This window comes from Silene latifolia, chromosome X (genome assembly GCF_048544455.1).
Source record: "Silene latifolia isolate original U9 population chromosome X, ASM4854445v1, whole genome shotgun sequence".
Classification (NCBI taxonomy): Eukaryota; Viridiplantae; Streptophyta; class Magnoliopsida; order Caryophyllales; family Caryophyllaceae; genus Silene; species Silene latifolia.
In genome coordinates, this window is record NC_133537.1 from 335,361,670 (window position 1) to 335,375,716 (window position 14,047).

At 36.1% G+C, this 14,047-nt stretch overlaps 3 protein-coding genes across 3 annotated transcripts; all 3 read left to right on the forward strand.

Moving 5' to 3' along the window:
- The first annotated feature begins 4,123 nt into the window (after positions 1-4,123).
- Positions 4,124-5,446, forward strand: LOC141620942 (putative F-box protein At3g49980). The gene has a single exon (XM_074437683.1). It carries the CDS (start codon positions 4,124-4,126, stop codon positions 5,444-5,446), a length of 1,323 nt encoding a protein of 440 aa, XP_074293784.1.
- Positions 5,447-7,956: 2,510 nt separating this feature from the next.
- Positions 7,957-9,225, forward strand: LOC141620943 (F-box/kelch-repeat protein At3g23880-like). Its single transcript, XM_074437684.1, has one exon. It carries the CDS (start codon positions 7,957-7,959, stop codon positions 9,223-9,225), a length of 1,269 nt encoding a protein of 422 aa, XP_074293785.1.
- Positions 9,226-12,476: 3,251 nt separating this feature from the next.
- Positions 12,477-13,793, forward strand: LOC141620944 (F-box protein CPR1-like). The gene has a single exon (XM_074437685.1). The coding sequence runs from the start codon at positions 12,477-12,479 to the stop codon at positions 13,791-13,793; it is 1,317 nt and encodes a 438-aa protein (XP_074293786.1).
- The last annotated feature ends 254 nt before the right edge of the window (positions 13,794-14,047 follow it).

Below are 14,047 nucleotides of genomic sequence, written 5' to 3' on the forward strand. Positions count from 1 at the left end.
GCGGGTTCCACAGAGGGCGAATCAAGGGCGTGAAGCCACTCCCGCAAATGACTCAACTCAGCCGAGGACGCACCTCAAGAAACACAGACAAACAACCACAATGACCAATCACAATCAAAACACAGCACCATCAACAACACTAAAATCAACTATACAACACAAACGACACACAAGACAGCCAAGAGTACTGAGTAGGAAAACCTACTTTTAGCAAACCGCAGCGATTCCGCGCACGACCATAAGATAACAAGTAACTACCATAACCACCTATAACAACCAGCATAACCATCTATTACTACTACTATAACTATAACTATAACTGAAATCAAGGGAGACGATGATGATGATGACAACATACCTATACAAAGCAATCCGGCGTCAAGACCGCTACCCGACTCAAGTATCCCATCCCTAGGGTGTAACCACTCTCAAAGGCCTCAAGGAGATGAACCATGGTGAAGGAGAAGTGAAATGACGGCATCTAGGTTTAGGAAGAAAGGTGGAGAAATGATTTGGGTTTCACGATTTAACGATTTATAATTCCCTGCTGAACTCACGTTACTCGATCGAGTAAACAACTTACTCGGTCGAGTGGCCTCTACTCGATCAAGTGCCTCTGCTAGATCGAGTAACACGAACTCAAAGGCTCACAACATTACAAGGTTTAACTTTTAAGGTTTAGATAGGTGTCTCAGGTCAATCAACATCGGTCAACGGGTCTCTAAGGACGGGTATTACAGTACCCTTGTCATTAGCTCTGATTGTCAAGTTGTTGTTAATCTTATTTGCTCCGTTATAACCCCTTTTTGTCCTTTAGCAAATATTATCATGGAGTACAGGGAAATATTAAGGGTCTCACCATTTTTGAAGATCATATTCGAAAGAAGATTAACCAACTTAATTGCTGGTTCACTAGCCCATTTCTTGCTTTATGACGGGTCACCAAGAAATGGAAATTTCTGCTGGAATAGTGCACCAAACTCTATTGACTTGTAGAATTGACTCTGCTATTGTAGCATTATCCCTGAACCCGCCCTTTTAGTGTGTTCTCGTAACCTTTTAATTTCTCTTTAGTTTACCGTCTTTCGCAAAAACAAAAAAAAAGAATAATTTTTGATGTATATTTGGTCCTATACGAAAACGGCGAAATCTAGACCCCATATTGCATCCCCAATATACTAAAAGATTAACATATTTCCAAATGTCCCCGCTTAGTTTTCCAGCCTAAGTGACACTCTACAATAAAATATTTGCCTTCTATTTAATTTATCTCACTATATTTACTCTTATTACAAAATTTACCTCCCAATTAATTATATACCATCATAAAAATTTCTCTAAAGTTTTTTCTTCAAAGTGCTCAAGCTTAAATACGAAAATAAATTAGATTTTCACTCATTAAACTAATTTTTCATTAAAATAATCTTTTTATCATCAAATTTTAAAATATAATATTTTAACTAAAAAAAATTGGTATAAAATTATAAACGGCTACTATACATAAACATAAACTATTACAGTTTTACCCCTATTATTAACTTCATGATGAAAAAAAATCTATTAAATTAATTTGAGATAATTAAAATATTTTCATAAAAAATACACTTCAAGGAAGTACTCAATTCTCTTGATTAATTTTAATAAAATTCATGAGATATAAGTCTAAAATCTATAAGTAATACAGTAAAAATTAAAAGTTCTATATATACCGCGTATTTGCGCGGGGTCTATACTAGTTCATAATCAATTTTAATGTGATTAGCAGTAACATTTAATAAAGAAGGTGTTGCTCTTTCACATACGCATTTTACTTTTTCACGTATTTTTTTTCATAAATTTTTCCTACATTGCCCTCCTTCCCAAAAGCCCCCAAATTGCTTCTTTTCTCCTTCCTCAAAATATAATCAAATTACTCGTAAGATCTGCAATTATAGTTCACCAAATTCATTCATTATTTTACATAGTTTATCCTTGTACGGAGTATATACTTATTTTAGTCATGGTTAGCAAACCCCTTGCTTTGAAAACAAAATAATTCGTCTCTTCTCCTTTTCCTTGATTTGCAAACCCTTTTCATTAAAGCACTCGAATTAGACAAATTTGTTCATTATGAATTAGAATTAGATAATAGGAGTAGAAACTATTTATATAATCTTCATTAACAATCTTGAATTTTTCTCTCTTTTTCACTGTAATTTCATTTAATAATTAGAGGTTTTCAAGTTTACTATGCGTAAGGAGTGGTTAAGTTGTCGTTAGTGCAGCGTTAAAGGCGACGGAATACACAACCTCTGACGGAGTGTGAGGGTGTTCGCCGGCGAGACGGAGATGGTGAGGATTGTGCGCGAAGGTATAGTGTATGTGTTGTGTGCATACGCATAGGCTTTTCGATGATTGACGGTCGAACATGGGAAACTGCTTGACAAACCTGCTGCCGGTAGTGGTAGCCGGAGTTGGGGCCGCTGGGTATCGGTGTTTTGGTAGGGTCGGTAGGGTGGTAAGTTGTGGTCGGGTAATTATTGGATGTATTGTTAAGATTAGGTGAGAATGGAAAATTGATTGTGAAAATGGGAGGGTCAAAAGGGTAAAATGTATATGTGAAAGAGTAAAATGCGTATATGAAAGAGGAATACCGATAAAAGAAGACCATTTAAAAGTGGAATATTCTGTTTGAGACTTTTTTCAAACGACGATAGAAGGCTTTTACACCTCGTTCACAGATAGAGATCTAAGAATGACTATCTAGGTTAATATTCTTACCAAAATACATGAAATATTCTATCGAAATACAAGCTAGTAATTAGGAGCTAATAGAATGTTGATGCGGCATTTTCTCCCTCTTCTTCCTTTGCTAGTGTGGAGTGTGTTACTAGGGATAGTAGTGGGTCTTGGGTTAGAGGTTGGACCACTAGATTGACCGCCCCTAACCCCTTTTTATGCGAGGTGCTTGCGATTAGAGAGGGATTCTTTTTTGCGACTCAGTCCACTAGTAAATTTGTGATTGCTTCGGATTGCCTTAATGCTGTCAATGCTCTTACGACCCTTGATTCCCCTTGTGGTCCCTTTGCTAACATTTAAGTGAGTGTAGGGAACTTCTAAAGGCCTCACCTCTTTTGAAGATTGTATTTGAGAAGAGAAGTGCAAACAAGGTCGCGGATGTTATCACTAAATTTGCCTTTAAAGACACTAGCACTCGGATTGGTTGTTTTATTTGGGATATTGCCCCTTCTGTTGTACTAAATTTTTGTAATTCGGATTTCATTTCGGCTTGTACGACACTAAGCCCCGACCCTCCCCCGTGATGTAGTTGACTTTCTTTTTTTTTTTTTTTTTTTTTGGGAAAAAGGAAATTATATTAAATCAATTTCCGCCAATGCAATGATAGCATCCGGAAAATTTTCAGAGTACAAATTAAAAGTTCCATATTCGCTGATGGTAACAACCTAGCGACATGGTGAGCTACTGTATTCCCTTCTCGCTTAACATGAGAAAACTTACACCTAGATAATAAACGGGCACGACTACAAATATCCCTCATACAAAGACCAAACGGTGTTCTAGCTAATTCGGATTTTATTTCGGCTTGTACAACAGTAAGCCCCGACCCTCCTTGTGATGTACTTGACTTTCTTTTCTACTTATTTTAATGTGTTCTTTCCCTCCAGAAAAAAAATAGAGGAAGAATAAGTAAAAGGAGTTAGTCCAAGAGAGAATAAGTAGTCATAATTAGTGCCTAATTATTCTCAACAGTTTGGTCTACAATATGTCCGGTTGATATTATTTGAGCATGTCTCATAGGATCTCCATTTATTATGGACAATTTCTAAGTGGCCTTGGAGCGCAAGGAAGTCAAAATACTATATAAGCTCAGATCAGAACCCTAAAACCCTAACACTAATTCTCTCATACGAGAGACACTTGCTCAAAACTTAAAATAACCTTCCTGCAAAACACAATTGATTTTATTTATCACATAAAAATGCCAAAGGGGCCACGGACATACAAAGGAAAACAACGGCGACGGCGATATGAGACGTTAATTGAATCAACAATTAATCCTCCATTGCCGTATCTTCCCGAAAATATCATCGAAGATATATTACGTAAATTACCTTGTAAGGCCATGGCACGATCCAAATTAGTTTGCAAGACATGGAATTCAATAACATCGTCTACCAAATTTATGGATTATTACCATAAAAATATTCGTCAAGTCGAAGGTAATCTTTTAATCTTTTTCAAACACAAATATAATCATATATTTGGTAGTAAAACTAATTTCTACACCATAAGCCCTGGTAATGGTAATACTATAGTCGATACTGCCCCGTTGGACTATTATACTCGAAAACGTGGTAAAATAACGCTTGTAAGATTTTTGGGGTCTTGTAACGGTTTGGTGGCGATATTGTGTGATAGGAAGTTGATATTGTGGAACCCTTTAACTAATGAACATTCATTAATTCGAGTCAGAAAAGGTTGGGCACGTACCATTAGAAGTGCGTCACGTCTGTGTTTATTTGGGTTGTGTTACGATAATAGTAAGGATGAGTATGTTATAGTGGTTAGGTTAGAGTATCAGATGCCCTCGCATTTTTACCATGACAACCATGTAGGTAACAGGTTCGTTAAGGTTTACTTATACAATTTCAACAATTTCAAGTACGGTCAGGAAAAACATTATAATATCCAAAGTGATGAATTCCGATTATTGGATAGGAAGTTATTTCAAGGCGACATAGGAAAGGTTCTTTGTGGTTTACCTCATTGGGTTATCCAATACTGCGATTCCATAGATCCGATTGTGAAAAGGGATATTATTTACTTTGATTTGAATGAAGAGAAGTTTAAGAAAATGGCAAGGCCGGATGGGAGTGACGATAAAACAATGCTCGGTTTAGCGACATTAGATGGAGAAAATCAACTTGGTTGCGTTCTACATGATATCGTTTGTGCAAATTTAGAGGTTTGGGTGATGAAAGAGTATGGAAATTCAGAGTCGTGGAGTAACGTGTTCACGTTTCCGTACATGAATATGGTTGACGAATGTAGATCGATAAATTATATGAATGTCCTGGGATTTATGTCGAGTGGGGAATTAATTGTTAATTTGAATGATAAAGAGTTTTGGGTTTATGATATCCACAAAGGAAATACTAGGGAAATGAAGTCACGATACATAAATTTTGATTTCGCAATTGTATGTGAGCCTACGTTAATTTCACCACCTGAACCTTTTGTCAAAATTGGTGATGAGAGAGTATACAACTACGGTTACTACTATGACGACTACTACGAATACTACTCCGACTATGACTATGACTACACTTACTATGGTCTGTATGTAAATGAGGTCGAATATGAAGATTATGTGAACGAGCTTTATGGTAAGTGGACTCGATTAAGGTCAAGGATGGGAAGAAAACACTGCATTACTTGTATGTAAATAATTAATAACGTCTGATGTACTTTTGGTATTATTTTTCAAGAAATAAATAAATGTTGTTGGATCTACAATATTCGATCCGTATATTACCGATTGTTATAAAATGTATGGTTCTCAATTTGTGGTCACCTTAACCGTGAAGGAAGACGATCGATTGGCTTTAGGCTTTTTTTATTGAACTTGTTATATGGACGGTATTATATAGATATTACTTGTAAATATAACTTATCGAAGTTTTTATTTGTGCTCGTTTCTTATTGAATCCGTCCCATGCTCTTATTGATATGGGCTTATTGAAGAGTTTGCTAAAATGCAAGGAAAAAATGTCTTTCACAAGATCTCCATTAAATAGTACTCCCTCCAATTCACCATATTCTTCCCTATTTCCTAAAACGGTTATTCAGGTTTTCTTCCCCTTTCTATTTTTGGTAACTTTTTACTCTTATTTTATTCATACCTCTCTCCTATTACCCCACCCACCCAACTCTTTTAATCCTATTTTAATCCTTACTTTAATATTTGTGGCCCACAATTCATTATTTAACTCTTAATTATTCATCCCTCTCTCCTATCACCAAACCCACCCAACTTTTTATCAATATAATACTCCATTTCTTAATTCTTGTGCCCAAAGTAAAGAGGAAGAAAATAGAGGATTGGAGGGAGTATTATTTAGTTTATGAAAAATTCTAAAGTTATGGCCCATTAAACTGGCAGTCAAACCATGAACGGAAACTACCTTATTTTGTCTCCCAACTTCCACAGTTGACCACCACTCGCTTCTCCATGTTTTGCAACTTATTGTTGATGGCAAAATCAAGATAAATACAACACATTATCTGATTAATAAGGTTACCAAACCTAGTTTTAAGTGTTATACACCATCTAAATTGTGAGTGTGAGGGTTCGGAACCGAAATCAGAGAAAAGCATACGGGCAGATGACGGGTTTACGGAATTTGGTTTAGCAATCTGATTATTGGGTAAAGCTGTTCAGGGATTCCGATAAGCAATGGCTAGAGGTTTAATTCCTCGATCTTTATTTTATCTCTTCTGCTATTTAATTGTTGTATATTTATTCATTAATTAAACATGTATATTAAGATTAAGAACTTACACTCTTATGCTTCTATACCCATCTACAATAGGTGGGTAGCTTTACAAACAAATTGAAGGTTACACTCTTATGCTTCTATGTTGTAGATAAAAGACGAGGTGAAACCAAAGAGACTCAACGAACCCAGGCACCGAGGACCAAATCCTAGGATTCCCATCAAGCATTGCATACAACAAGCTTAATGTACCATAACTCGACCACGCAAAATGAAGATCAAATGGACGTTCTAATTTTCCACGAACAAGTCTATCGGATTATTTGTTTACTTTTGATTTTTGCACAGAAATTAGAGGTGTTGAAATACGGGATTGGGTCGGACATGAGCCGAGCTCATGTTTAATTTTTGGCCCACGGACAAGCAGGTTAGCGAGTTTGGTATGAGTTAGTGGGCTGGGTATAACAACCCGACCCACCACCGTCGTAACACACCCCACCTAAATATGAGATGTTGATCTTTGGGCCCGTTTTGTCCTCACTTAAGCCCAAAAACATAAGGCCTTGTTACTAAGTGGTGGGTGTAATTCCTTTATAAACATATCCCAAACTCTATATTTTTCCGATGTGGGACAACTTACTCTCAATCATCTCTTGGGGTGTTACAGTGGCCTTTGTATTTTTCTTAAAATGCCTTGTCCGTACCCGCTTTTTTAGCGGGCGGGATGGGCCGCGTTAAATGGACGGAACGACCCATGAACAGTTCTAACAAAAACCAAGGAAAAAATAGAGGATAAATTATTTGATGACTGATAACAAGTGAACCAAATTGAGTGAGTCACCCAACATAGAATAGGTAAACAAATGACCATAACTGAGGGAGTAATTCTTATTAGAGGTATGGTTCTCAATTTGTGGTCACCATACTGGCAATGGATCCTCTCCATTACTTATCCCTCTCCATTACTTATCAATGGATGCGATTTAATTTTGAGAATAAATCTACGACCTAGATTTACTTGTGATGTTGAAAAAATTGAGGTGGAAATGAAATGTCTGGAATACATCCGATCCCTCCATTTTGACCCCAAACGAAATCCTAACCATTAATAAATAATAGATTGGTAATGGAGAAAAAGATAATGGAGAGAATCCGGACCGCACCATAATTACCATAACCTTGAAGCGAAACGATTGATTGACTTCAGGCTTTCTTTTTTATTTGAACTCGCTATATAATGGTTCTATATAATATTGCTTGTGAATATAAGTATAACTGAGGTTTTTATTAGAACTCGTCTCTTATTAAAGTGACCTTGGAGCGCAAGGAACTCAAAATACTTTATAAGCTCAGATCAGAACCCTAAAACCCTAACACTAATTCTCATACGAGAGACACTTGCTCAAAACTTAAAATAACCTTCCTGCCAAACACAATTGATTTTATTTATCACACGAAAATGCCAAAGGGGCGACGGACATACAAAGGAAAACAATATGAGACGTTAATTGAATCAACAATTAATCCTCCATTGCCGTATCTTCCGGAAAATATCATCGAAGATATATTACGTAAATTACCCTGTAAGGCCATGGCACGGTCCAAATCAGTTTGCAAGACATGGAATTCAATAATATCATCTCGCCAATTTATGGATTATTACCATCAAAATATACGTCAAGTCGAAGGTAATCTTATAATCTTTTTCAAACACAAATATAATTATATATTTGGTAGTAAAACTAATTTCTACACCTTAAGCCCTAGTAATGGTAATAATGTAGTCGATACTGCCCCGTTGGACTATTATACTCCAAAAATTGGTAAAAAGACGTTTGTAACATTTTTGGGGTCTTGTAACGGTTTGGTGGCGATATTGTGTGATAGGAAGTTGATATTGTGGAACCCTTTAACTAAAGAACACTCATTTATTCTAGTTAGAAGAGGTTCGGTAGATAACATTAGTGTGTGGTCACGTCTGTGTTTATTTGGGTTGTGTTACGATAGTAATAAGGATGAGTACGTTATGCTGGTTAGGTTCGAGTCTCAGAGGCACGAGTATTTTTACGATGCCATAGACTATGATGGTGACAGGTTCGTTAAGGTTTACTTGTACAATTTCAAGTACGGTGAGGAAAGAACACATTATTTCCGAACTGAATTCCAATTATTGGATAGCAACTTATGCCAAGGCGGCACAGGAAAGGTTATTCGTGGTTTACCTCATTGGGTTATCCAATACAACGATTTTGTAGATCCGATTGTGAAAAAGGGTATTGTTTGCTTTGATTTGAATGAAAAGAATTTTAAGAAAATGGCACAACCAGATTGGAGTGACGATAAAACAAGGCTCGGTTTAGCGACATTAGATGGAGAAAATCAACTTGGTTGTGTTCTACATGATATCGCTTGTGCAAATTTAGAGGTTTGGGTGATGAAAGAATATGGAAATTCCGACTCATGGAGTAACGTGTTCACGTTTCCGTACATGAATATGATTGACGGTTTTCGATCTATTAGTTATATGAATGTCCTTGGATTTATGCCGAGTGGGAAATTATTGGTTTATTTGAATAATAAAGAGTTTTGGGTTTATGATATCGACAAAGGCAATCCTATGGAAATAAAGTCGCGGTATATAAATTTTGATTTAGCAATTCTATGTGAGCCTACGTTAATTTCACCACCAGAACCTGTCGTCGAAATTGGTGATGAGACAGATGATTAATTCAAATACCAATACAAAGATGAACGCTTATACGGATATGACTATTACGACGACCCTTTCTATGAACCTTATGTAAAGGGGGTCCTATATGACGTTTATGTGAATGAGCTTTACGCCAAGTGGAATCGCTTAAGGTCAAGGATGGGAAAAAAACAATGCATTACTTGTATGTAAATAATAATGTCCATCTAATGTATGTTTCGTCTCAATTTTTCTCGAAATAAATGTTTGTGTACAATATTCGATTCAGTCTGATTCAGTCTTAGGCTGAATCTCTTATAAAAAGAAATCCAACGAATGAAGTTCGCGACTGAGCAACACTAGCCTGAATTCTTAGTTTGTTTGGACTCTTTCGCAATCAAACTAATACAAGAATCTAATATAATGATCGGTATTTTACCGTACGAGGAAAATGGGTTTCGACGATGTTTTAATCATATCAGATCATCTGACGCTCCAACATCGACATGTATAATTGTTGATGCATATCGACTTATTATGACGATAGTAGGACTACTCATACTAAGAATTCAGGCTAGTGTTGGTACATTTATTGGTACTTTTATTATGTAAATAGGTATGAAATTATTATGTTACGATCAACAATAAAAGGGTCACGAAAAACAAATAAATGGGTATAAAAGATTGGTCTCTCAATAACCTAAGGAGAGACCGGCCCTCCTAAGTTTTAGTGATTTTTTATATATAGTAATATCCTCTAAATAATTTTAGTACTCCTGGTAAAAAATAAAAAAAAAAAACCCTAAGTTGCCTTCAGTACCGGAAGGAGATTGCTCAATTGTCGGTCAAAAAATAAAAATTGGAGGTCTACCATTAAGTTGCCTTCAGTACCGAAGGAGATTGCTCCAACTGTCGGCCAAGGGATATTGCTTACTGTCGGCCAAGGGTTATTGCTTTTTCAGCAAGTTTCTGAGATTGCTCCAACTGTCGACAAGGGATATTGTTTTTTCAGTAGGTTTTTTGAGAGACCGTCTTTCCAAAGTTTGTTTTTGTGATTTTCAAACTTCGTGTTACGTAAATTTAATACTTGAATTTTCCGAAATAAAAGAGTAAATATTTGGTACAATCGGGCAGTGACCTCCTCATGGTGGTACGTGAAGGGCGGCTGGTTTCGCCAAGACGGGATTTGAAAGCGTACAAACTTCATCCTAAAGAAAAAGTTTGGGAGGAAATCAAAGATTTGGGTGATGTCGCGTTGTTTCTAGGTGATAACTCTTCTATATCTGTTTCTCAAGCACGTCTTAAATGTTTGCGAAGTAATTGTATATATTTCAGCGATCAAGCGAACCCGTTTTGTTTGGTGGTGGGACAACTTGGTGGATATTTAATGGTAGCAGCTCACATCATACATAATAGTATAATTTATGAAGACGATGATACACGTTCCTCGATGTGCACACCCACCTGGTTTATTCCTCAATTTTAAAATCGTCTTGGGATGAGGCGTCTTTTGTTAGGTACAAAGTTAGCCCTAGAAACTCTTGTTCTACCATTCGTTACCTTAAATAATAAAAGATCGTTGAATTGCATGCTTCGAGTTTTGGCATTCTGAAATCACCTTATGTATCAAAAAACAATCATTATTTGCTGGAAATTAGTAAAATGGATCAGTAAAATGGAAATTATTTTTGTTTTATTCGAGCATGTCACGCCCTCGGGTGGCTTATTGGATATACGTGATTTACAGGCTATTACATATATACAAGGATTTACCCAGTGGCCACCGATAGTAGCGGTTACGGTTTCCTCCTCACAAAAAGGGAAAAAATTGCTCCACATTAATAAAAAAAGGTAGCGAATGAGTAATTTTATTTGTTATATTCTAACCAAATAATAGAGTGTAATAACTAATAACTTCATCGAAAATGGAAAATAAAATTAATCGATAACACCGATTCCAAGTGCCTCAAATGCTCTTTGCCATAACAAGATAGGGGTCACGAAGAAGTCGGTTCTCTCTTTAAATATAGTGGTCATCGATCAACTTAATCCCGACTAGTAAATAGACTATACAACCAGTTGTAATACAACTTGGTAAGTTTTCGAGTTTTGTTTTAAAGAATCCAAACTCATAAGCTCAGTTACATATAGGTTAGTTATACGATGCTTTTGCACCGAGGTATGGGGTTAAAACCGAAATTATTTAACAAAATGGTGTCAATTTCAAACTATTTACCAAAAATGGGTCCACGTCATTATTTCCGCATTTTTTTTTTTTTTTTATGAGTTCTTAGTTTCTCGTTGTGTGGGACAGCGAGAAATTTCTTGCTATAACGAGCTTTTTGACAAGCTACTTTGTCCCCGCCGTTCTCCTTGCTCCGACCACCAAATAACGAAATACCACCACCGTTCTCTTCTTCTAACTTCCCTTATCATACACAAATCTTTGTTTGAGTTATTAGTTTAATGGTTTGTGGCAAAAACGGCCCGCAATATCACCCGTCCACTAACGATTTCGGTTTCGGCAATTCATTTATATTGTCTTAAGCTGATTGTTTGTATCGTATGAACTAGTTTTTCGGCAAAATATTGGATTGTTAAAATTAAATTAAATACTAGAGGGCAGTCTTACATAAGACAATGATAATAATCATCAAAGTCCAAAATATTTCTTAATTTGTATTACTTCTCAACCTTACGATCCGTATGTTACCGATTCTTATAAAATGTGAGTCTGGCTCGTCTGTCCCACAAATATATCCCATTTTTCTGTCTCATTCACCCAATTAGGCTACGTAGCACAAAAGTAAATCCAGGTAATCATACTCGCGTGGTCTACTAAATTTTTATTTTCGGTCTTCGATTCGATCCGGTTTGATCAGGTTTGAACCGGTCTTGGACCGATGTTCATCCCTACTTCTACTCTTATTGAAGTGGTCTTATTTGAGTTGCTAAAATGCAATAAAAAAATGTGTTCTACAAGATCTCCATTTATTATGGATCTCTAATTATCCTTGGTGCCAAAGGATCTCAAGTTTTTGTGTTTATATAAGCCCATTTCATAATTCTCATACGATTGATTTTACATGAGACTTACTCAAACATAAATAACCTTTGCAACCAATACAATTGATTTTATCACACAAAAAATGACAAAGAGGCGACGAAACTACAAAGGAAAACAACGTCGACGGCGATATGAGACGTTAATTGAATCAACAATTAATCCGCTGCCGTACCTTCCCGAAAATATCGTCGAAGAAATATTACGTAAGTTACCCTGTAAGGCCATGGCGCGGTCCAAATCAGTTTGCAAGACATGGAATTCAATAACATCGTCTACCAGATTCATGGATTATTACCATAAAAATATTCGTCAAGTCGAAGGTAATCTTATAATATTTTTCAAACACAAATATAATTATATATCCGGTGAAACTAATTGCTACACCTTAAGTCCTAGTAATGGTAATGCTATTGTCCATGCTGACCTGTTGGAATATTATACTTGGAAACATCGTGGAAAAAATAGTGTCACACCTTTAGGGTCTTGTAATGGTTTGGTGGCGATATTATATAATTACAAATTGATATTGTGGAACCCTTTAACTAAAGAACACTCATTTATTCGAGTTAAAAAAGGTTCGATAGATAACATTAGTTGGTGGTCTCATGAGTTTATATTTGGGTTGTGTTACGATAGTAGTAAGGATGAGTACGTTATGGTGGTTAGGTTCAAGTATCAGAGGCGCTCGTATTTTGGCAATGATGACATAGACCCTGAAGGTAACAGGTTCGTTAAAGTTTACTTTTACAATTTCAAGTACGGTCAGGAAAGACAAGATTATATCCGAACTGAATTCCGATTATTGGATACGAACTTATACCAAGGTGGCATAGGAAAGGTTATTTGTGGTTTACTTCATTGGGTTATCGAATACAACGATTTTGTAGATCCGATTGTGAAAAAGGGTATTGTTTGCTTTGATTTGAAAGAAGAGAAGTTTAAAAAAATAACACAACCAGATTGGAGTGACGATAAAACATTGCTCGGTTTAGCGACATTAGATGGAGAAAATCAACTTGGTTGTGTTCTACATGATGTCGCTTGTGAAAATTTAGAGGTTTGGGTGATGAAAGAATATGGAAATTCCGACTCATGGAGTAACTTGTTCACGTTTCCGTACATGAATATGGTCGACGATTGTAGATCTATTAGTTATATGAATGTCTATGGATTTATGCCGAATGGGAAATTATTGGTTTGTTTGAATGATGAAAAGTTTTGGGTTTATGATATCGACCAAGGTAATCCTATGGAAATGAAGTCGCGATACATGAATTTTGATTTCGCAATTGTATGTGACCCTACGTTAATTTCACCACCCGAACCTGTTGTTGAAACTAGTGATGAGACAGAAGACGAATATGAGTACGAATACCGATATGGATACAACTATGACTATTACTACTACGACTACAATTACAAATACGGCTACGACTTTGACTACGACTACAACTACGACTACTACTATTACACGTACTATGGTAAGTGGAGTCGATTAAGGTCAAGGATGGGAAGAAAACAGTGCATTATTTGTATGTAAATAATAATGTCTGATGTATTTTGGTTTCATTTTTCTTGAAATAAATGTTGTTCGTTCTACAATATTATTTGATCCAGTTCGGTCTTAGCATATTGTTTGAGCAGAGTCTGCATCAGTTTGATTTTCCTTTTTTTTTTGGGCATAAAGCTGCGAAAAATTAAAAATAGTCACTAGAATTACAATAGTATATCAAAGGAGGCGGGTTAAGGGATAATGCTACAATAGTGGAGTCAATTTTACAAAATGAGTCAACA

Coding starts and splice junctions, on each gene's coding strand:
- LOC141620942 (XM_074437683.1), top strand. CDS start 4,124: ATGGCACGATCCAAATTAGTTTGCAAGACATGGAATTCAATAACATCG.
- LOC141620943 (XM_074437684.1), top strand. CDS start 7,957: ATGCCAAAGGGGCGACGGACATACAAAGGAAAACAATATGAGACGTTA.
- LOC141620944 (XM_074437685.1), top strand. CDS start 12,477: ATGGCGCGGTCCAAATCAGTTTGCAAGACATGGAATTCAATAACATCG.